The sequence below is a fragment of the Mycteria americana genome, chromosome 2 (genome assembly GCF_035582795.1).
Source record: "Mycteria americana isolate JAX WOST 10 ecotype Jacksonville Zoo and Gardens chromosome 2, USCA_MyAme_1.0, whole genome shotgun sequence".
NCBI classification, from domain to species: Eukaryota; Metazoa; Chordata; class Aves; order Ciconiiformes; family Ciconiidae; genus Mycteria; species Mycteria americana.
In genome coordinates this window covers 40,957,420-40,982,654 of record NC_134366.1, presented here as the reverse complement: position 1 = coordinate 40,982,654, position 25,235 = coordinate 40,957,420, and the positions used below count along the sequence as shown (strand labels likewise).

General features: G+C 38.5%; 1 protein-coding gene across 6 annotated transcripts in view; it reads left to right on the top strand.

The window, feature by feature from the left end:
* SATB1 (SATB homeobox 1) overlaps nucleotides 1-25,235 on the top strand; it is a 76,247-nt gene that overhangs the window by 9,995 nt on the left and 41,017 nt on the right. For all 6 annotated transcript variants that reach the window (XM_075493125.1, XM_075493119.1, XM_075493120.1 and 3 more), the window contains 3 exons: nucleotides 414-537; nucleotides 18,536-18,647; nucleotides 21,267-21,721. In XM_075493125.1, the coding sequence (XP_075349240.1) occupies nucleotides 414-537; nucleotides 18,536-18,647; nucleotides 21,267-21,721 (691 nt within the window). The remainder of the gene's footprint in view (nucleotides 1-413; nucleotides 538-18,535; nucleotides 18,648-21,266; nucleotides 21,722-25,235) is intronic.

The following is a 25,235-nucleotide window of genomic DNA, read 5'->3' as shown; positions in this document are numbered from 1 at the left end:
ACCATCTGTGTGCATTTTGTAAAAGAATGACTTGCTCACACTTATTGTTGCTGTCTAGGTTCTTAAATTTCACGGTAACAAAAAAAGAAAAAAACGGTTAATATATTAATGCTTTTCATGATCAGTCGTGAGAAAGCATTACACCTTAAATTGTTTTACCAAGCGCATCAGAGCAGGAAGGTAGAAGTAACATGAAAAAATAGTCGCCACATGCAGCTGATGTATAATTCATGCATCAATACAGCAGATGTGTTGTATAAAGTAATTAACTAATCGGAACAATCAGGAGACCGAGAGCAATCTCCAGATGCATCTGCTTGATGCGCAAAATGAAATCTGTCTGTCTTAAAGGAATGTTCTGCAGCAGGATGCAATCTTGTAATAATCCCTTTTCTAATCTGTGTTTCAAATAGTTGCCCTAAACTAGAAGACTTGCCTCCTGAACAATGGTCTCACACAACAGTAAGAAATGCTCTGAAGGACTTACTGAAGGATATGAACCAGAGTTCATTGGCCAAGGAATGTCCCCTTTCACAGGTACTTAGCATAACATGTAATAAATAATAAAGCACTATAGGCAACGCTGATGTGAGATTTGAGATTTCTACAGACTGTAGCAAGTAGTACCCGTGGAGTGAATCTGCCAAAAATGCAAATTTGTTTGACCACTTCATGATCTTTATAAATATGCCTGATTCATTTTGAACATAGTCTTACAACGTTTCCCATGGGGAGTCGTGAAAGGTTGTTTACACCACACTAAAATTGTCTCGCAGCAAACTGGATTTTAACTGGTTTTTGTCTTCAGTCTTTGAACTGCTTTGATGTAACTACTTTTTTCAAGCACATGTGTTCAAGATGTTAAAAGGCTCTTTACTTACTGCTGTCAAAAGTACTATTGAATCTGAATGCTTGTTAGATAACCTACAGTAGTTTTAAATGCTAATTCATAAAATGAGACAGTCTTTGGCATGCCATATGAGAAGGGAATAAAGAATAAAGCTCTTTGGATGATATGTTGTTGTTGCAAACAACCAAAGGAAAAGCAGCCATTTATTAGTTCTAATCAAAATATACCTAAACAAAAATGAAACCTCAATTTATGCATTACTAAATATTGAACTGATGCTTTCCTCAAGCCTTAGTCGTATTGTTCTTTTTTGCCATTTTTTTGTCATTTTTTTTGTCAAATTACTGTGAAGGCGCAACTTATTTTTCTACACAGTACGGTGTCCAATGATGCTGTGGTGGGAACATCATATTTATTTTTACCTTTTAAATTTTAAAATACATTCTGTTGTGGTGCAGTGGAGACAAATTGAGTATACAAATAAATGATGCTAGTTGTGGTAGGGAGGGGAAAAAGGAAATTAAGGTAGTCAAGGTATTTTTATGGGGATTTTATTTCTTTTGCTCAGAATATTGGAGTCTTTGTCTCCGAAAGACTTCAGTTAATCTATAGAGGACTACTCTCTCTGTCTGTCTTTCCAGCGGATATATTAGCAGGCTGTTTTCCCATCCCTTTCTTTTCCCCTAAGGTTAGATTGTTTTCAGTGATGTGGCTCCAATATAAGAAGTTTTGAAGTGGAAATAATCAAAATTTATCTTCACTGGTTGCAAACCATTCCAGTAATATGTCTGCAAAGTTATCTTTTACGTACCTACTATAAAAGCATGTGAGCTTTTGCACTGCTGGCTTTTGGAGGCTGCAGATAATTTCGGATTTTTCTCCATTTTAATCTAACAGTGCTAGTTTTTACTTGATACTGATGGAAAGCAAGTAAATTCTATCGAGATGGAATATTTCATTTCTATTTGGACATCGTGTTTCACATAGCACCTTCTGTATATACTTAGATGGTGCAATGATAAAGCAGAAAAAAAGTTTTTAAAAGGAATACTGCACTAGAGACTATATCATGGTGCTGGAGACAATTCAGTAATTACACTCTTTTTAAAAAGTTGTTTTTAAACTGTACTGAATTTTTATATAATAATTTTAATGGACAAAACCCATCTTGCCTAATAATAGTTCTTGAAGTTAGCGCTTGAGGTGACCAAAACCCCAGATTACAGAACTCTGATTTGGGGCTGTTTGTTTACTGGTTTGCACTTCTTTATTTATAAAAGAATACACTTAAAGCCGTGAGCTTCTTTCTGTTGATAAAAGCATGCTTATTACTTTTGTCATCTCTATCTTCACCAGCGCTGTGGTAGTTGGGTTGCAAGAATTCAAATAGCTTCTGCTTTTCTTTTTTCTTTAAAGACCAAATCACATTAAGCTTAAAATACATTTATTTATTCTCAACGTTTGGAAAAACAAGCTGTTACAGCGGTTGATCGAGAGCCCATCAGTTAGTCTAAACCTTCCCATTTCCCTCCAGGAGCTTGAGGGAGGATGCATTGATTTGACGGTGTCCTTTTCACATGGCTAAATTGATCTGAATGCTTCCCGTATTTGCCTAACTAATAACTCATTATATATCGCTCCTATGGAAAGGACACTGATTTAAGAGTGTCTGTGTTTTGTTAGACTTATTAAATTTGAAGAATTACCCCGCAGTGGTGTGCTGCTGCAACAGAGGTGAGAAGTAAGAGCGAGGCAGAGGTCGGGAGGCAATGTTTCCTTAGAGGGTCCGTCAAAATGCCAGCATGGGAGACTCTTCTCAGAGCAGAGAAGTGGTCTCTCCTGTTATGTACTTCCATGGGCAGAGGTAATGCCATATGAAGTGCTTCATCACAAATGCAAACTAATGCAGTGACACCGTACCATAACTTATTAACACTGTTATGGATATAATTTATTAACCACAGAAAAATGGCTCAAAGTGGAAACGAGAGTAGTTATCGGTTTTTGTCACTGTCATTAGCAGTACTCTATTTTGTGTAGGTACGGAAGGATTTGTTGTAAAGTATTTAAGTTGCTGTGCTCGATGCATGGCATCTCTGAAGCCCCATCTAAGCATGGAAGACTGAGAATCATCCTCACTTAGAATTTACTGTATTTTCTTAATTAATCTTGCATTTTGTGTATTAAAAATTGCTCATATTTATTCAGAATACTGATATTCTATATACTGCAAAAAACCCCAAGCAAACTGTTTTTATAGCGCAGATATATTTAATATCTTGAAAATACGTGAGCAAGCAAACTTTGAGATCCAGTTTGTCTTAATTATAGAGTCTTGAAAACTTAACAGCATCACCTACCCGAGTGGGTTTTCTTTTTTTTTTTTTCTTTTAATTTTTTTTTGCCATTTGCTTTCTTGTCCAACTAAAACCTTGGGGCGTACAGGTATGAACTCTTCATGCCTTCCTCAGTAAAATACCACTGTGGCTCTTGCTCTCATTAGGAGAGTTGAATACATAGTCTCTTTTGAAGCTACTGTAATTGTCTCGCTCTGTGACTGCTGTGGCCACCCGCAAAGGCCAGGTTTATTGCTCGGTATATGAGCCCGCATCACGGGGAATCCCCGTTGACGTGACTTGGAGTGCTCGGGACGGACCGGAGCAAATGTGTGGCTCTGAATTGCCGTGGAATCGCAAGCATCCGTCCAGAGGTTTAGTCTCAAATTTTTGGTATCGAGCAGGCAAGGTAAAAGGACGCTGCAAATTTCTCATCAAAAAGCCAAGCCTGTTCTGAATTATGCACTGCAGTGTGTATTTTCATGCTTTACCTCGGGTTTGCAGATTTTATTGCTAGAGACTAGCAGCATACGCAGATGCTGGGTTGAAGACTTCTTGGTTTGATACACACAGCTCGCTTCATTTCTGCTTCCTCTCCAGACCTCTTTTGATGGGGAAGGCAACTTGAAATTTAATCTAGGGCTCAATTTTGGGCCATCTTGTGCATTCCATTAAATTGGTGCATCTCACAAGTGGTCTAGATCTCATTTCCCTCCTGTTTTGGCTCTTCAGTCTCCAAAGGGTTGTAAAGAAATTGTTCTACCATCAATTCTTATTTCCAACCCCTTGCACAGGAGCTCTACTCTACCTCAGTCTGTTGGGAGCTGCTCTAAAGTGATCAGGCAGGCAGGCCTGTTGCATTTATTTATTTAATGTTAGTCCTTCCATCTCTGTACTCAGCCTTAGTCCTAGCATTTTCATACTTCACTTCCACAGTTTTGCTCTGTTTTGGTTTTTAGTGCAGAAGTCTCTTATTACTTCCACAGTTAAAATAACTGAAATATTACAGACCGTATCTATACTGATATTAATAAGGGTTTTTTTTCTTTTGTCGCAATTGAATTATTGTCTCTCTCACTCTCTCTGAGTGTATATATATAGTTAGATAAGCTTTTGTGAGGGAGAGGAGAGCAACATGGGCTATTGGCCCAAGAAAAGCCTGGAAAGTCTTTTGATAATTCTGGAACAAACTCACCGTATGTTTTTGAACATTTAGATGTACCCCTTATCTTGAGTTCCTGTAACCTTTCCCATGAAAGGAAGATAACAAGTCACCTACCAAATGAAGAGATTGTAGAGATTAATTAGTATCTGGGCACTGCCTTGAAAATATGGCACTGATCCAATGACATTGACTTTCCCACTGGTACTCTCTCACCTGAATTTTTTCTACAAAAAGATTTTTTAAATTATTGTTGTTAGTATTCACAAACAGGCTTGGGGTTTGCAATTTTTTTCTTTTTTCTTTTTTTTTTTTTTTTTGCACTTTATCAAACCACCGCAAAAGCACTTCTGAAGCAGGGTACTCATTCTTTCTCTTCCCCCATAGTATAGCTAGCCTAACTCTCAGGACAACCAATAGCCAGTGCATTATAGATGAGAAAATCCAGGCCTGATGTGTAGTAGAATCTTGAATCTCATGGTTTATTATGTTTTAAAATATTTTGTAGGGGACATGCAGTATTTCCATGGAATATATCCAGAGTCTGTGATACTTATGGACATAGTAATTTACGTGCATTGTATTACTATTTTGAATTTTTTTGAAGATATTTGTGTGCACCCCCCCCCCACGTCTGTAATGTCTCTTGCATAATTTTGCTCTTGATGATGAGGGAATCGCATTTTTTCAGTTAGAGGGATATACGCTTGCATTCAGTAAAATGTATGCACACACAGAACAAGTGCTGGTGTGATACCGAAGTCTGAATACTTTTGCACTTGTGATAACTATAACTATCCCGACTGCACATTGATCAAAATTCCGTGCTGTAGTGAATGACTGCCTGCATCTGACATGGGCACAATATAGATCATATACTTTCTTTTTTGTTCAAATATCCTGCCCTGAATTTGCATGCTGTTTTATGCAGACATCGTGCAGGCTTTATGTGATCTGGCAGAGACGCCAGACAGAAAGCTTGCTCGGAACATCGGTGTTTCTCAGTTCACCTGATCTGAAGGCACCTGGCCATCGTAGGAAATAAGCAGCATAACAGAAATCCTCTAGCATTTCCTTGCTGCTGTTCTGACTCCCCCACCCCTCCAAAATTCCAACCAAAAAAAAGTTGCATTTGCTAAAATTAAAATTTCCGGGCCTATAAATAATCAAGGAATGAGCTATTAAGAGTTGCCAAAATGCATACTTTTTATGAGCAATTTTTAATTCATGCTTTACAAAACGGAAAGGTGGTTTTTGCCCTCCCCTTTCAATTTTACCTGCCTGGACCTGAGATCAAGTCCTTGGATTTCTTTGTTGCTTGTGATTCTCTTCTCTCCTTATCTCCTCTTCCTCCTCCTCCCCTCCCCCAATAATTAATAACCTGAGTAAGGAATGCAGCTCCTTTTTCTGCTTTAGAAGTTACTATACTTTAGATTTTAAAGATGTCATTAATTATTCCAGGGAAGTAAATCCTTGAGGGCCTGGGCTCAGGTTTTGGCAGGCAGGGCCTTTCAACCCACCCCTCAGTTGCTCAAGAGCATTCACTCTGATGTCTCTTCAAGCTGACGTGGTATCTGGATTTTTAAAACATTTTCAATTAACTATTAAAATTTGGGCCCGTGATTTTTAGTCATCCAGATAGAACGGGCAGTACAGAGCTTCTTGCTGACGGGATGGGGAGGATGAAATACACATGTTGGTAAAGCTGTGTGAGGACATTCGCAGGATACTCAACCTTGCAGTTGCCTGATGTGTTGGTCACTGATTTATGTTCTCTAGATGCATCTAAACACTCTCGGTGCTAAAGCTATGTCAGTCTACAACTGTTTTATCTAGGCAGTGCCCTATTGAAGGAGAAAGTACATAGCTATTTTTTTCTGCCTCTTCAGTAGAATTAACTAAGATGAGGATGTCAAAGTCACATTCAAAATAGTTATGGGGCCTGGACTTACTGTGGGGAGGAGGGGAACGTACCTTGTTTCTCAAATAAATGCAGTTCCTGACTTCAGAGGACTCTGTAAGGTATCAGTGTGTCCCTTAGTATCTCTTCTGTCATGAGGTCTTGTGTTTCTGCTTCTGAGAAAGTGGAGAAGAGTCCAATAGAGGGATGGTGCTAGTGTCGATTTTTTAATTTTTTTTTTTTCACCTCTAAAGTCAGCTGTATGGAGATATAAGCAGCTGTCTTCTGCCAGGCTCTCCTGTGAACAAAGTACAAAATTCATGCTTTTTAAGGGAATAACATTTTTGGGACTGTGCTCCCCACTTTGTGTGCTAAGCACTTGGGATTGTGTCTCAGCAATTTTGAGAACTGTGTCATGTGAATGATTATCTGCATCATATGGACTTCAAGTTTTAGGGAAGTGACAGAATAAAAAAGGAACATAGGGCATTTTCTTCTGATATGTTTGCCTTCTAAAATGTGTACGAGTTGTAGAAATGAGCCCTACTTGACTTCTGTTTTCACTCAGTGGTCCTGAGAATGGTATATAGAATAGCTCACATTATAAATGTTTGCAGTGATGTTCTTTATATATATATATATATGTATATATATATAACCATGCTTTTTTTTTCTTTTTACATTTAGTGGGTTAAGAGGCAGTCACGTAATGCACTGCTACAAAATTCTGTATTCATTCATTCATGTTTCTCTCATACTTCTTAACGGAGTCATGGCCGAGTGTGAACGCTGATTTATTTATTTTTTTCCATAACTTTATTAGAGGGTTAACAAACTACTCCTCCAGTGTTCTTTAAAGCAAGATTGCAAATAAGTCTTTTTTTTTTTTTTTTTCTTCTTATTGGCAAATTGTTGGCTGTAGAGTACTGCACAAGTATAAACAACATGAGAGATCCTTTAACATAACATGAGAGAGCCTTTAGACGCTTTGCTCCCTAGCTTTGGAACTCATTGCCAATTGAAGTAAGGAAAGCTCTGGCTGTTGGGACTTTTAAATCTAGACTTAAAAGTTATTTGTTCTGTTTAGCATTTTTAAAATGATTCTATTAGGAATTGTATGTGCTTCAGTTTTAATTTTAACTCATAATGATTGTAAAGCACCCTGGGATGCTTGCAAGAAGGGCGCTACAGAAACCCAAGATTGTATTGTACTGTGTTGTAATGTATTGTATTATTACATGGTGCTGGAGTTGGACCACGGACAATTCATATAGAAAGCATTTGAATACTTAGCTAAAGATAAGGAGTGCGTGTGGGGGGGTACTGTCTCTTCTTGCTTCTTTTCCCCCTTTTCTGTCAGTTATTTTATTAAACTAAATTAACATGGCAGTTATTCCCTAAGAAATGCCAGCATAATTTACTGCTGCAAAGGGGCTCAAAATGTAAACCAGATGATAAACTAAAAATAAAAAAGTCCACATTAAGATTTAATTGCACTTCCCTTTCTATATTACGTTCTTATGTAAAATACATTACAAAACAGTACTTTCTTTATCACTTCCTTCACTTTTAACTGAATTTCATTAACAATAAAGAAATATATTGTCTCTGTTTCAGTAATGTCACTTGACAGTTAATCCCTTAACTTGATGTACATGTCTTTAAGATTTTTTTTTTTTTTTTTTTTTTTAATAAAGAACATGATAGCACTGACTGGAGCCAAGTATTGCACAACCATGTGATTTGCAAGTTTCCCAGCTCGCAGCTTTGCCAGTGCAGGTCAATTCACACCTGCCACACTTATGCCATTCTGGTCCTCATGTTGCTTTTCCTCGGTGATTGTCAGAGGTAGAGAGCTGTGCGTGCAGCTCCTTCCTTCCCCCCTCCCTCCCTGCTCCAAATGTGTGGTAAACCTTGTGCATTGGAAGTGTCTGCTCAGGAATTAAATGGAGTTTAATTTCTGTCCATTAGGAAGCTGCTATCCACATCGCCAATTAAGCCTTCTATTTAAAGGGCGAGGAGATACGTATGTCTACATCTTAATCACTGCTGCGACTGGTTTGCAGAGACCTTCCCCGACTGGTTCAGTTATTACTAGCAGTGGTGGGAGGCACAGAGATCAGCGTGGTTATAAAACGTACCCAAAAGCTGAGCAAATTCTGTAGGTGCTGTAGCGTCACTGTCAGCAGATTTAAAGCTGAGGTATGTCTGTCTTAGGGGACGCAGGGGTGTAGGCATAAAGATGCGTCTGGAGAGAATTACTTGAATTGGTAATAATCTTTTACCTGACAGGAATGAAAGCAAAGCAGGCCCTGCTTATTGAGAGCAATGCTAAGAGACGAGCAACTCTCACCTTGTCAGACCAGACTCCTTGCAGTGCTTGGCTCTAATCATCACTTAGAAGAAGAGAGATGCGCTTCTCAAACAGACCCTGAGCAAAACTCGCAAAGCTTGCTCCCTCCCCCCCCGTTCTTCTTCTTTTTTAACTAATAATTAGGTGCTTCCTTTTTATTTCCAAGAAACATGCTAGGAAAACCTAAGACGAGGGTGAGCTTTGTCTCTCTTTCCCTGGACACTTCCTTATGAAGAGCACAAATAGTATTGGTTTCCCCTGGTGCCTTGCAGCAGTGATCAGAGGACAGGTTTTTCAGGACAGCAGCAACCTCAGACCTGCCTCACTCCAAGCCATGGAATAAACCAGTCAAAAGGGAAAACTCCTGTTCCCCAGGGGTGGGAACACATGAAAGGTTCTCCTCGTTATACACCTGTCTCTTAATTATTTTTATTTTATTTTTTAAGTACTAAGATTTCCTACACCGAGAGTTGTAGTTCATTCATAAGCTTGCGCCAGAAGAGGGGGGAAACTGCACTAAAGCGTAACCTGTGTCTGGTGGCTATGCCACTTTTCCAAAGGATTTGATACTTTTTAGCAAACTGTTGTGGAAAAGAATGGGTTTTGTGATGATGAAAAACTGAGGCACACGCGAAGGACATTAGTGTCAATGGCCTTTCTAGAGATGGAGAGGAGATTTCAGCTCCCGAAGGTTACCTAGCATGTTTGTATTTGAATCGGAATATCTGGGCTTTCTCAGAATTGTGGAGGTTTATTTTTATATATATATGTATGTATGTATGTGTCACAATAAAATCCCACCAAAATATACTTGCCAGCTAGTATGTCCCCAAGCTCTTAAAGCTGTCTTCCTTATTCTGCACTTTTTGTAAGGAGGAGCTTTGTGTGCTAAGCCTAATCTAGCTACATTTTTAAATTTATATATTTTAATATAAGGGGTAACTAAGAAAAAAAATTTAATAAATAGACCCTCAAAGTGCATGTGCATATTCCACGTGGAAAACTAGCTGGCACATTTCTCTTTCGAGATACCTTCATCGAGTTTTGCATCTTTTTATGAATTCTTCAGAGCATCTATACTTTTCACAAACTCTTGTCAGTGAAAGGCAGCAACACAGAAGCGAAACTAGTATCTTGGCTAACATAGCTGCTTAAAATGTCACCTTCATATGATCTAACTTAGCAGAAGTTAAGAATCCATAGCAAATTTCATGCTATAACTCAGTTTTCTCCTGGCATTTTTTTACTTTTTTCTTAGGACAGAAAGAAGTTTGTTCGTGTGCTTTTAGCAGCATAAATGTCCTCACAGAATTGGGGTCTATATGATTAAGAATAATCAGAAGTACAGGTGGCTCATAAAGAGGCACATGGCCTAAACCAATAAATCTGGCACTTAACCATTTAAACAGAGGGTAGGCAGGGGATGTTACATTTGGCACTAGAGGGGTATTTAAGCAAGCAATCAGAAGCATGAGAGATGCACTGACTAGGAGCAGAAATTAATGAAGTTCAAACTAGAAGCTAGTCATACATTTAAAAAAAAAAAAGTATGTACCTAGTGGAGGAGATTACATGGGATGTGGTGAAAGATCCAGCACAAGAAGTCTTCAGGTCAGTATCAGATGTTTACTTTAGCTCAGCCACAGGTAACTTGGCTGCATTCAGAAATTGCTAGATGAACTTCTAGGGTCTGTTTTTATGTAGAGTCCAAATAGATGCTCAAAATGGTCCCTTTTGGCTTTAAAAATCCGCAAAAACTTGTGTAGAAACAGGAGAAGAGATCAAAGAAAAGGCTTATCCTAAACACCAAAAGAAATTCAGCAAGACAACTGTTAGTGCTACTGAGTCTGATGACTTCTTGTCTGGACATTGTGCCTTAGGGCTCAACTTCATGCCAGACATCTGATGCTTTGCCTAGCAGAACAGTGGAATCCGAGAAGAGACTTGCTGAAAATCGTGTCCTATTTCCCAGCAAGGAAATCTTCCTTAACATGGTGGATAATGCTAAGCAATTTTGAAGAGCCTTTTACAAAAACTGTAGTGGAAAACAACCATCGCGGTTGGTTGAAGATAGAACAATTACAACATCTCTATCAGGAGAATGTATATACTTCATTTTTGTGGCAAAGTTTTATGTGCCCAAAGCTGCATTTAATGCAGTAATATATATAAAATGTCCCCTATCACATGAAGCATTTGCATTAGGACAGCATTTGGAAGCATGTGTATTAGGATTAGCATTTCCAGGTAGGAAACAAGTCAGAAGCATTCTGACCTGACTGAAACAGAGTGGTTGGAAATAAAAGCAATCCACCTGAGAGGAAGGCTGAAAGTGTCTCCTACTCCGGATTTTCACTGGATCGGTCTGTGAGATCTCCAAGGCCCCACCTACCCCAACCTTTATTCCTGTACAAGAAATGCCGGTTTGCTCTGTCCACATCTGTTGTGCGTGGTCTGGATTGTCCTCCTGGGCTCCAGCTTCCTCCAGTCTCGTTCCTTGTGTCCCGAGGAGAAGAGGCGAGCGCAGGTATGCAGGCTTCACGTAGCGCGTTGCCTACTGTAGGAACAGCAGCAGCCTGGAGAGGGAAATGGTTGGGGCTGAGGACCCTGTCTCCACATTATGGGACTGGGAAGGAGGGATGGAGCTTACCCTGGAGTAGCTCAGCTCTGGTCCTGTGGGCTTGAAGTCCAGCCACGGTTGGAGCACGGCTTCTGGGTTTAGCTTAATCCAGCAGAAATTCTGCCTGTGTGCCCCAAGATGGTTTTGTGATGGGCACCGAAGTAGGAGCAATGGGGAGAGCCCTTGAAAGTGTACGTTCCCAATTCAAGCTAAAAGAGCAGTTTAAAGCAATCTAGTTACTTTATAAAAGCTTTTTCAGGCAGTTTCCTGGCTAAAATGGATAGTGCTTTCCTTACCCATGGAGCTCTGGTTTCAGAGCTCTTCCAGCAAAGGCACTTGCAGAATCAAAATCTTAGGGTGTAATAATACACCTTTCAAAATATAGGGCCATTTTCATTCTGTGAAGTAAACCAAGAATTAACTTATTAATTAATGATTATTTTGCATTTTATATTTTATCCAGGTTGATTTTAGGAAGTGTTTAGCCAGGACTTTTACTACTAAGTACATACCATTTACAAATAGTGTGCAATAAAAATCAAGATTCTTAAAAAGATTCATGTTGGACATCTGACAATGAAGACAAAAATGTCTTATGTCTCCTTATCTTTTATAGGTTGAGGTTGTGACTTCTTTTTCTTTCTTTTTTTTAAGTCTAAGGCACTATGCCATAAACCTTGTAAAGCAGTTATGAAGTTCTTCAAATCTGAATTAAAATTTCCCACCTACCTATCTTTCTCTCTTCTAAGCTTTTAACCTTTGTAGATACAAGACTAGTATCTTGGGAAGCAGTTTTTTATTTGAGCTTTATTTATATCCGTCAGTGGGAGATGCTCGGAAAACATTGGGAGAATGCTGCTCTGTCATGCAGCAACTGGGAATTTACATTACAAAATGGTAAAAATAGTGCAAGGATCAGTTCCTTCAGATGCTGAATCCTCATTTCTGATTTTCAAAATCTTCTTGCGTGTGGGTATATTTCTATACATATATAAATACATGTGTGTATATATATATATGTATATATGATTGGGGTTCTTTTTGTTTTATATTTTCCCTCATTACATTCAGTGTAGCTTTACGTTTACATTAATATGTACGTTTATAATATTTAAAGACAACATAAGGCAGAAAAGGAGGAGGAGATAATTTAAGCTATGCAAGGATAGGAGAAAGGAGGAAAGACATGCTTGTGTATTGGAAGAAAAGCTTGTGCCGTCATTTTCAATCTGCCTTTAGGCAGTTTTAACTTATATGACCAGCATTTGCCATGCAGATCCTTACTTCTCCTGACCCTGGCAACAGTATGGAGGTCAGATAGCCATCCAAGTGCAATGCCAAAGGCACAAACAAAAGTTTTTTTTCTTCTCTGTCCATCTGTGGGTTTTTCCCTTATCCTACGTGTTTATAGGGCATATGACAACAAATTCCATTGCATTACATGCTATAGTTCAAGGTAGCAGACCAAGGAATTTAACATAATTCTTCATATGCAATTAAACTGTCCATTTCATGATTCCTTGTCCAAAAAACAGCTAGTGGGTGAATATATTTGGTCTGCTTTTATTCAGAGTGGCAGATGATAACTCTCTGCCATACCAGAACACTAGGAACAACATTTTGCCTTGGTTGGGTTTTTGCAGTACGTGGGCTGGCATAGGCTCAGGCAGGCTAAAATCTTTGATTTGGGGATAATCTTGTGTTACCTAGTTGGGGCTTGAATGTTCCCTTCTCATTTGAAAAATGTTAACGTGGAGTCTCCTGAGAAATAAGCACTCCTAAGAGTTCGGCTTGCATTAAAACTGATGCTTGTGATTTCTACGCAAACAAAAGCCACTGATAGTGGTTAGGATCAGGCAAACAAAGTTCCTCTGTCCTTTATGAAAAGATCTCTCCCCCCCAAATATTTAAGTTCTGTTCTGCAACTTTATCACTATTCAAACTACGTCTAGGGACAAAGGCTCATAGCTTTTCTCTTTTTCTTTTTTTTTTTTTTTTTAAAAGGCATGTTAGGGTTGCAGCATTGGCACATGCTACCCTGCTGGTGTCTAGGGATGTAAAGTGGAGGATTTATGGAAGACAAAATAGAATAGAGCCTTAAAAGTTTGGCTTTAAAAAATGGAGCCAGTAGTTTGACAGATTGTTCAGTAAATGTTCATTTTATTGAGAATTATAAAAAAGGTGCTTAACGCCTCTGTGCCATTAATATAATACGTTAAAAGGTTACTGTCAAGATTAGTGTTTCAGCTCTGAAAATTGACTGTAAGGTTTATGGGCAGCACTGTTCATATTCTGCTTGGAAGACGAGGTATCTTCTACTTACCACTTGACAAAACCATTATGTTGTTACAAGGCTTTACACTGAAAAACTTGATAAATAGTAAAACATAAATAAAATCTCATTTGAAAAGCGGGAGAATAGTTCCTGTCTGTCTTATAGCCAGATTGAGCAGATGCGGGTTTGAATGTAAAACAGTTGTGAAAATAGCCAGTGTCAAACTAGTGCAAAATTAAACTTGTGGGGTGTTCTGTTTTCAGTGTCTGTTATTGTTGAAGTACTCCATTTCAAAAGCATGCATTCCTTCCTACAGAAAAAAAATCAGATTCCTTAGTTGAAATTAATTAGCATTCAGAAACCAGATAGCATGTTTTTGGGTATTCATGAGATCTCTGTTTGAAAAAATGTTTTTAACTTGTAGAAATGTGTTGCAACACACAGATGGGAAGAAAAAGAAAAAAAAAATCTCTTTAGCAAGCACTGTGTGTAAAAGGAATATTACATTTTGCACGCTCCTGATTACCCTGTGTAAACAGTTTTTGACATCTGTCTTTATAGTTTTCGAGGAGAGGAAGACTTTGTTAAAAGAACCATTTTTATACAGCAGTCACCATTTCAGTCTTGCTTTACCTGTATTATGAAAGCAGATGGTCTGCATGTCTTTTGAATATTTATAACTATCAAAAACAATCTCTTGCTATTCACCCTTAGGCTTATGAGATGTCAGGACTGTTCTGGTTGAAAAAAAATCATCTTGGGTGTTTACAGAAAGAGGATTACATTAAGCTGAAATGACTATACATTTTCCAGTTTAATATTTGTCCATCAGCTGTTTAATCGTATTTAGATAATTGTGTAAATAAGTTGTTGCAGCCCTTGCCCCTTCCGCTGAGCAGGCTTGAAGCTTTAAACACTGATGAATGAGTAGCAAAAAAGCTTGGATTTTTTTTTTTCCTAGTTAAACAACCTGGAAGGCCTAAATAAGTTTTGGTTACAATGCTCCTTTTGAGGGAAATGTTTCATTTGCAAAGGAATCCCCAATATCTAATTCAGCCGAGTTGTTTTAGGAAGCTGCTGTGTCTGTTACTCTCCGCTAAGTCTGTTAGCATGTATTTGTTCTGTGTAAATACTGCAGCCCAACTACCCCTTCATGAGGCATGAAAACAACCTCATTCTGCCCATATAAAAATAATTTTAAGGTTATTTAGGGGAAGTTTTGGGACTGTGGGGGTTAAAAGCTTTTTTGACTGGAAGCTGAGCAATCACTGATAACAGATTTTGCTGTGGTTGGTTGATTTGGCAGAAAAGCATGAACAGTTTTGGTTTAGATGATTGAATTAACCTGATTAACATTGTTTTTGTTGCTTTGCAAAAAGGACAACAGTATACTTTTAGCGATGATCGAACAATACTTCACCTGGTTGGAGAGCAGTGTTAGAGGCAGTGACTCAGAAATGCCTCCCTTGTAGCACCTGCAGCAGTGGCTGCGGCGACCAGCCGGCGTGAAAGGCTCGGGTCCTTCCCGTGTCTTGTAGGACGCACCTTGCATTAGATTCTGGCGCAGTATGAAAGGTGTCTGATGCTACCGTTTTATCGGGTTTTATTTGATGGGCATATGAAAAGAGTTCTGGTTGAGATTTAAGATATTTCCCCAGGGAGTTCCCCAACTTCTTTGAGAAATGATGGTGTCTGGTTTTCAAATCTCTGGTATTTAATCTTCCTGAGAGAATGGGATTTGGTTCAAACTACGCTGGGTGAACCTCAGCTGAACTTCAGAATGAATTCTACCCCTACCTCCACACAGTTGTTGGATGCCTAATTATAATTAACTTATTTGGCTAAAAAAAGAGCACTTGGGCTGCAGCAGATGGTATCATTCCAGAATAGTGGGATTTCTGTGAAGGTGGCACCATTTCAGATGAGATCTCCTGATTCTCAGAACAGGACTGCAAGTGATGTGGTTGGGGGTGGGGAGGGATGGAGAGAGGCGAAAGAGGGAAATTTGGGATCTTGAAGTCTCGCAACTTACTTTCAAGGATAAACTTAGAGAAGATACGTTAACACTGCGGATCTGTGACCAGTTTTTGTATTCTATCAATTTTCTTTGTGATGTGTGAAAAAGAAATCAGATTATGAGTGATAGATGTGACGCATTTGAATATTTGTATGATATATTTATATTCGTCATCCTTGTACTTGGAAAGCATCTGCCTCTGTGCCTCACAGATAAGGAATGCCTATGTACAGTAGTACCTGAATATGATGTGTTTCAAGTACAGTCATTTTCCTTTCAATTATTGATAATATAAGCCAAGACATGGGGAGTTCCTCACGTGTAATGACCCGGGAAATAAGAAAAACTTCAGTATGCCTCTAGTCTAGATCGTGGATCTCTGAAGACCACTAACTTATAGGGTTAATCTTCAATTTTAGGCCCTGAGCATAGTGGGCATTTGGATGTGTAGATTGCCATTAAAACATACAGGAATTTTACAGCAATAAGAATTATATAGGAATTTCTGCAGCAAAGTGCACCTCTCTGCACTGACGTGACTGCAGGTTTGATGACAACGTAATAAATAAAGCATAGAAACAATGAAATTCAATGTTGTCAAGTTATTTTCTGAGTTAACAAGGTAGTAATATTTTATCTGGCTTGTAAAATTTTGCCTTCAGTGAATTAGTAAATAAATCATTGATTCCTCCTGATGAGGATTCTTAGCGTAGGTAATATCACTTGAATGTTTGCATGAAGTGTTCTCGAAGAAAAAGCAGGATAATTTTCATTTTAAAATGTGTTGATAATGTCTGTGGGTTGTTTTTTTTTTAATCTGCTTTGAAGAGCTGGAATAAAATCCCAGTATTAGCCATCAGAGCCTGAAATTCACATCGTGTCAAAGAAGCTAAAATTCCTAGCAGTGTTATTTAAACAGACCAGTCCCCTATTTGGTTGTAAAATAAAGTAACTGCATTAAATTTACTCCTGAAGAAGCAGGGGGTGTCACAAACTGCCATGTCATTGGCGTATCTTCTTTGTAAAATGACATGGAAGGGAGGACTAGGAAATCCTAGACAAATATCTTCCTCAACAATAGGTAATTTACTAAAATTATTATTAATATACATGTTTTCATACTTACTAAAGTTATTTGGGCAGGAGAAGACATCTGAAAGGGGCAAAGTAAAATGAGAGGAAACCACCTTGAAGTCTAAATGACATCCACAAAATATGCACAAGCTAATATAGGATGGTGGCCAGTTACATGTGTGGTTCCCCATTTTGCACATGCAGATCTGCAGGTTTTGCACGTACAGTAACCGTGCATTCATATAACTTACCAGTTCAGATTCAAAGGACTTTTTAAATGATGCCTTATGTATCATGTGCCCATGTTTAAAATGGTTTAATCTGTAAAAGAGCTTAAACAATAATATTGTAAGTATTAGACATTAATGATACTACTATTACATTGGAAATTGAAATTGGATTCAGCTGAGCTTGGTTCAGGTCATTCGGGCTAAAGTTGCAGTAGTCTATTAAGATTTCATTCTCCTTTTATACCACTGACAAAAGGCTTCTAGCTAATTTCAGAAATGCCAGATTAATATCAAGGAATGGTAAGAATTTTGGTGATTCAGAGAAACATTAAAATAGCTGCCTGGTGAGTAGAGGGTATCCACATTTGGTATAAATAATACTGCCTCACTCCAGCAGTTCTGAGCCTCCACAAATAGCATGTTACTGAGTAATATGTTAGAAAATTGTTATAATAAACTTCACTAAGATCAATAATCAAGGTACTTTTACTCAGAAGCTGAACTAGCCTTTTAAAAGAAGACTTATAGTAATATTTATTGCATTTTTACTCCAAACTCTTTCTTCTAGTGGTTATTACAGTTTGTGTAACAAAGGGTTGATGCTGTACATCGATTTTACGACAGCACAGATATAGCTAAATGTGACATGCTGAATAGAAAAGAAACATAATAATCAGGGCTTTGTCTTCTTGACTGTCATTGTTTTCTCAATGCGCTGGACAATTCCTGTAGTTGAGCTAAAAGTAACTACTTTCCACATGGAAATCTGAAGGGTGGTAAAGTTCAGTCTATTGAAATTATATTTGCTAATTTTGTTGTTCATACATCATATACTGAGTATAATTTTCAAGTTGGAGCATTATCTCATTTTGCAAGGCTTAGTCTTAATTGATTTTGTAAAAGAATATACTAGAACTGAAAGTTTTATGCATTGTAAATTCCACTATTTTAAAATTGGTCAAAACTGAGCAGAAGGTAAATTTCTCACTGTAGCTATCTGATATCTCGAGAACCTTTGAGAAAAAATCATCTCTATCATCCTTTGGTCTATTTTACAGCTAATATTCAGTTACAGAATTAGATATGACAATAAGAGCTTTTCATAAGCCTGTTTCTGTGGATCACTTAAAATACCCTGTTTAGGAAAAGCAAGTCTGGGTTCATTTTGGGTTGTTACATACATATGTTATTCTACTATAAACCCCCTTATTTTATTCTACTAACAGGTCATTCAGATAAACTTTCATCCTATGATTTTCTGGGGTCTGCCCTGTGATAAGTAGCACAAAGGGAATGGGCATGGGTAACATGGGGCATTGCTTCATTTTTGGAGTCAGTGTAGGTTTTGTGTGCCTGTAAACTTGTGTGGGTACGTGAAGGGTCAATCAAATTTAAAAGCAGAAATAGTATGAACAAAATGCACTTTCAAGATTAGCATCTTCCGTCCAGAGCCCATCCCATTGCCTGATGTTTCTTGGTCGATAACTTTGTTCTTCCCTTAGTACATCTGCTTTTTTTGCTCCCATTTACCATATACCTTGGTTTGGTTTTATGCTCAGTTAATGAGTTTTTTAAAAGGCTTTGGACGATAGGATTGAAAATGCAATATGGTTCTCAAACTCTAAAAATATAATGGTTTCAACAATTGAAATAATTTGTGCTTTGACTTGTACTGCTCTGTATTACAGATTTTTTTTTCTTCTCCCCTTTTCACACAGAGTATGATTTCTTCCATTGTGAACAGCACTTACTATGCAAATGTCTCAGCAGCAAAATGTCAGGAATTTGGAAGGTGGTATAAACATTTCAAGAAGGCAAAAGATATGATGGGTAAGCAAAAAAAAAAAACCAAAAAAATTTGCCGTGATGGTGGATACATACCATTATGTGTCACGTTGAGGTCTGTCACAGTCATATAAGAAGCCAGGTCCCTTCATGATAAGTTTAGGATGCTTTTATGAGTAGATGTGGAAAGTACATATATAGTGAAAGAATTCATTTAAATAAATATTTGCTATTGAAACAGCCAAACTGACTTGGGTTGCCAGAGATGTAAAGCTGTCATTCTGTAAATCTAGAGATCTTCTAACGCCCAGAATAATTGTTTAAAAAACCTGTTCCTGGAACTGTGATGAACTGATTTTTTTAATGTATGTATTTTTTTCTTGCTTTGGCTAATGTATATTTAAAGAAACAGGCTTCTATAACTATCACTGCCTTCCAACAAGAATGCTATAATTTTATAAATTCATATCTTTCTCTAACTTTGGGACCCTGATTTCAATTCATTTTAACAAATAGTTGTTATAACAATTGTTTGCTGCTTGTAGTAAGCACGAGTAAATTACTGGAGGAAAAAAAAATCCATCAGTGGGACATATTAGCTCTGTAATACCTTTTATCTTTCTGTATTGTCCCTTTTTAAAACTATTTCTTAAACCTGCTAACATGATTTTGAATGCTTTATATCAGAAAATTTCTACGTAGTTTTCAACAGAATGAAGAAATGGGACCTCAATTTGGATTGAATTTTGAGCTTGACTTAGCTTTCAGTATTTGAAGCAAAATCATTCATCTACCAAAACGGGTTCCTTGCCTTTTATAGCTTAAGGCTGTAATGAAGACAATGCATCACTTTTGTGATAATTGCTTGAATTACTATTCCAAGTGAATGGCCCACTTGGGTTGATCTCTACTTTCCGCTAGTGAAAAAAGGCAGCTTCTTTCCTTTATCTACTTTGTACCTTCTGTGCAACACTGAACCCTTCTTCTGAGACCACCAAAGTCGGTGGTAGGACTTCACTTGGTTTCGGGTGGTCTGCGTGCGAGGCAGCGCCTCCATGGCAGGGGTGACCTTTCCGCAGCATCCTCTCCCTCCTCCATTGCTGCGGCGCTCCGGCATGGGGCAACCCTTGCAAAATTTGCCTTACGTGATCTGCCAAGACAGGTTCACCATCCGTTCATTCGGGGACAGTGAGACCAGCACGTAGGAAACGTGCACGTGTGTGTATTCCTGTGTCACCTAATGCTGGGGGGAGAGGCCGTGCTGCCCCCAAAGCCGCACGGAGGAGGAGCAGCGGGTGCTCTGCTGGGGGACTGATCCGGGCTATGGGCACCAGACCTCTCTGCAGAACAACCCGCTGCTTTTTTTTTTTTTTTTTTTTTTTAATTTCTGCCCATGATAGGACAGAGGGGAAAGGCAGGGTTGCGGGTGGGAATCCAGGTGCCAATTTCTTCTTCCAGCTCTCATCCCTGTGGAGGAGAGGGTGGGCTTGCACTGAATGACTGTTAGTGAAGATCATAATTACTATGAAAAGCTCAGACGCTGCCTTTTTTTTAAAAAACGTGCTTTACTAGTGTAAGAAAAAAATTGCAACAACACTTTTGTGAAGATACTGGAGTTTTGGTTTTTAATATTTTCTTAAAGCTATTTCCAGACCAGCATTGCTAAAGCTCTAGAACTGAGATTGTTTAAAATGAAAAAGTGACATACATTGATAAAAAGGAGACTCCTTTACATCAGCCTAGAGTTATTTTATATTGTTTTATCATGCACAAGAGGGGAGCTGGAAGAACTCTTGTAGTTTAAAAAACTGTGTTGTTAATTAAAAAGGAGGGTGTGTCAAGGCAGATGAGTTAATATAAGAAAAAAAATCAACCATGTTGCAAGTCACTGAAAAAAACCATGCATACATGGTTGCAAGATAAAGCAGCCCATCTGTGTAATTTACATAAATTATACTAGTTCCTAGCAGTCCCATACAATTGATGCAGCATCTAGAAATTAGCAGAGCATGGGGAGGTCCACACCCCACCCTGCTTGTTACAGATTTCCAGTGGCTGGGAACTGCAGATGTTGTGGCGGGGACACCATGGGAGGAACAAAACCAGTCACCGGGGGCTCCTCTCTCTGGTTGGGGTGTGCTTTCCCCTAACAGCCCTCCTTACCCTTGGTGCAGAGGTGCACTTACGGTTTCACCCGTGGTTTCCCGTCTCTCGTCTTTGCCCCCTCTCTAGTTGCTTGCTGCCTTGTCTGAAGTCCCCTGCGTCCATCGCTGCGGGGACGCGCTCTGCAGCCGCACGCTTGCGGTTTGGTTGTGTTGCACCTTTGCACAACTCTCAGGAAGTTACTCCTTTGCCATACGTGGTTTTGCCTCTGATGTTCTGCTGGTTCCTCCAAGGGCCCAATGATGATGATGGGCAGTTTGTTGGATGTTTGGGTTTTTTTTTTTTTAAATATTCACTACACCATTATTTGTAGGTAATCTTGAAGGCAAATAGCTGCAACAGTGATGTTATGGGCCTGCTGATCTAGGCTGGAGGGTACAGTAAGCTTGAACCTGAATGCGCCATTTTACATTTATTTTTATTATTACGTTTTGCGAGGAGCATGAAGTTTGTGATTTTCAGTCTTATGTTGGCTTTTTCAATGTTTCTTTTCCACCGTAGTTGAGATGGATAGCCTTTCTGAACTATCCCAGCAAGGTGCGAACCATGTCAACTTCGGTCAGCAGCCAGTCCCAGGGAACACAGCCGAACAGCCTCCATCCCCTGTTCAGCTTTCTCATGGTAGTCAACCATCAGTTCGGACCCCACTTCCAAACCTGCACCCTGGACTTGTATCTACTCCCATTAGCCCTCAGCTGGTAAATCAGCAGCTGGTAATGGCCCAGTTGCTGAACCAGCAGTATGCAGTGAACAGACTTCTAGCCCAGCAGTCCTTAAACCAACAGTACTTGAACCACCCTCCTCCTGTCAGTAGATCCATGAACAAGCCGTTGGAGCAGCAGGTCTCAACAAACACAGAGGTGTCTTCCGAAATCTACCAGTGGGTCCGTGACGAACTGAAACGAGCAGGAATCTCACAGGCAGTATTTGCACGTGTGGCTTTTAACCGAACTCAGGTCAGTCGTCTTTTTTCTTATTTTTTTTTAAATCTAAGAGTCCCTTCTTTCTCTCTCTATTTAGTAATTATCATCTATTAAGTCTCTCTCCTCATTTCTGCCTTGTCACTTAGCTCCTGTGAAGGAACCACGCTTCTTTGCAGGACCAGTGTCCGTGTTGATACAGTAAAGAAATCTTCAGTGATTGGTTTGTGGCAATACCCGCTGTTCTTACAGACACCTTGGTTCCTCTCCAGTTGTGGTGGTTTATGAATATCTTAAACTTAATCTTCCCTGGAGAGGACATGAGCAGCCCTATGCAGAACAATTCACAAAGTCACCCAACAGATTGCCTTTTGTGTTGCAAAGGTATACCTGTACTGACCACATGCATGCGCTGAACAACCTGTCCTCTTTCACAGGTGTACCTGAGGTGGTCTTTTATTCTTGTTCGCATTCATTTTTGTTATTTTCTAGTGAAAGTCTTAATAACATCTTTTCAGGCTTCTGAAAAGATTAAAAAATAAAAGCTTTATTTTTAGATCAGCTACTCTTTTCATGTATTTTTGTAGTTTGTTGCAGAAACAGTAGTTGCTGAGATTGCTGATGTCCACGTCAGAACATATACTTCAGCTCTTCCATGCAGAAAAAACTAGCCCTAGCAAAGCTGATAAGTAACACTAAAATGTGTTATTTTTTACACCTGTTTTAGAAGCTAACCCTGTTATAATTTATTCTGCTCTATGAATTTAACTTAATGCCATGTTGCATGGAATTTAATCAAGCAGAAATTATGGAAGAAATGTCAGTATATCCAATGCAAATAATAAGATCTCAAAATTTTACAAATCTGTTTTAATGGAAAGTAAAATAGGAATTCTCTTGAAAGGAAATATTTAAAAAAGAAGTAGGTAGATTTGCTTTGATTCCACATTTTTAAACTTAAGGAACAAGTATTTGTGCATTGTAGAATATAGTAAAAAAAAAAATCATAATTTGGGCTTCTCTTGAAATGTTGATGTTTCCTCCTGCATAGTTTAGAGAATAAAACTTCTGTTTCAAATGCACTGGTACCAGGTTTGAATCAGCATGTCATTTGTAATTGTTCTGAATTATTATTGCCTTAAAAATTTTTACATCCTCCTTTAGCTAAAAGAAAGTAGAGTCATGGTGTGAATTTTCTGTAGAGCTCTGTCTGTGTGTGTCTTCCCTCTTAACAGCAGAGGAGGTTTTCAAGACCTGGGTCTTTCATACCAAATTTCATGGGATACATGAACTCATGCAAGGATTACTTATGTAAGTTAGGTTCAGGCAGTGTCAGTTGTTATATTTACAAATAAGTGACAGAGAGTTTCATTTCATACAATGTTTAATATTTTAACTATTGATACTATAAAGTATTGAAATAATAATAGTAGCTTCAAGTTACCATGGTTTGCAGCTGCCATCTTACCTGGGCAAAAAGCCAAGCAAATACTTCAGAAAATAAATAGTTTATTAGATATTTACTTCTTTCTCAGACTTGCCTAAAAGCAGCTTGTTTTCTCTCAGCTTCCTCCCCCTTCCAAAGTAATTTGTTCATTTTTTGTCAGCTAGTTTTGCATACAGCTTTTGGTCTCTATCATTTGTGCATTAACAGTGTTTGTTACCTGAAATACAAGGACAATTGGTTCTGACTGGACATTGAATTTATATGACACAGTGTAAGATGCTCTTGAAATGTGATGAATGCAAGTGTAGAACCAGATTTCTAGTGCAAATACTGATTCCGGATTACTATATATTTTTCTTACTACAAATGTTATTAAACATTTGTTTAAAGTTCAATTCTTCCACAGACATTGTGGTTAACCAGCTTGGTAAAATGTGTTCAAAGTGACCCAAAACTGGGAGGAAACCCCAAAATGAACGTTGAACACAAATCCCGTGAAGAGATATGAAATATATATGTAATATATTTTGGCAATTTTCAACCAAATCTACTTCAAAGAACACAGAGTAGTATCCCTATATCCTACAAATTGTGTTAGCTAGTCAGATTAGTATTTGCAGTTAGCTACATATGATTTTGCAGTATTTGGTGTGTATTGTGGCCAATGTAGGGAACAGAAAGGAAAAATACTAGGAGCCTAGGCAGTATTAGCCTCAGTGTTGCCAAGAAATATCTCAGTATACTTTTAATATGAAGAGAAGCCCCACTGAAATCCAGAGGAGTTTGTTGTAGGCACATTTCACCTTTGCAAAACTGAAAATTGTTAATTGTACCCACAGGAACAGCTACTGTCCAGGTATAAATACAGGTAGAGATGCCTGTGATTCTTATAAGGAAGCGTTTAAATTTGTTTTGCTTGCTGTACTTCAGAATTTATCTCAGGTTATTCAAGGATACATCACATTTAACTAAAATTAGGGCAGCACTTTAATAACTGATGATATTTAGATGTTATTTTCTAATATTGATGTAATATCTTTTGTGGTTTGGTTTTTTTTTTTGGCTAGAGCAAGTGAAAATGCTTGTTTAAATTCATCTACTGTTTTCTGAGATAAAAAGCTAACTCAGGCTTACCACTGACATTTTTGAAACTGTCATAAGCATATTTGAGCCGTGTCCAGGGACCATATCATGCCATCAGTTTCTGAAGGCAGAAGATCTCCCTGAAATCGGTTAGGAGTTCTGCGCAAAAAACTCTGATGTTGAGATATGGTCTCAGATGAGGGGAGAGATTTGCTTTCAGCGTAAAAGTTAAGGAAGGAAGTGAATGATAAACTCAGAGTAATTTAGCTTAATGTTTTGGCAATAAAAATGGACTTTGGTTGAATTGGGTGAAGGTGTTGGCACCTCTTGTTTTACAGACTTGTGCTCTGCAATACGAATACAGAATTTGGTGGGGGTTTTGGGTGGGAAGAGGAGGCTCTACCAGCTTAGTGTGGTAATTTAACACTTGGCCCTAATTTCCAAGAATTTTTGGTTTGGGGGAAAAATGTTGACTAGAAATATTTCTGCTTCCTCCCAGCCCAAAGGAAAGAATTTGGTAAAATTACTTCTGAAAACTAGGGTGTCTTTTTTTTTTTTTTTAATTATCATCTATTTATAAGGCAGAAAAAAAACCTCAGCCACACCTCAGAAAATTAATTGAAAGGGTGTCCTTAAAATCTTCTTGGATAGCTTCCTGCCTACCCTTAACTTCAAAATGGTAGTTTCAAAAATGTGTAGTTCTCAGGAACGTGCCTTGCAAAGTTTAATCAAAGAGGAGTCCAGAAAGCTGTAACTTGAATGAAAATTAGCATCTATACAAGCACAACAGAAGATTTGTTGTAAGGAGCAGAAGTGGTTTCGGAGGATGGAGCACCTCTCCCCGTGAGAAATTTCACAGTGGTCCTTCCAGGACGGCTTCAGAGCGCGGTGGGGTCTGAAGTGTTAGTTGTCCTTCAGCAGTTGCGATTCCAGCTCGCTGGCTGCGAAGAAACAGGTTGAATGCTGTTAGCACCTCTTTGTAGTTAGTGCGCTATGGAAAAGTTTGTTGAGTCAGGATTT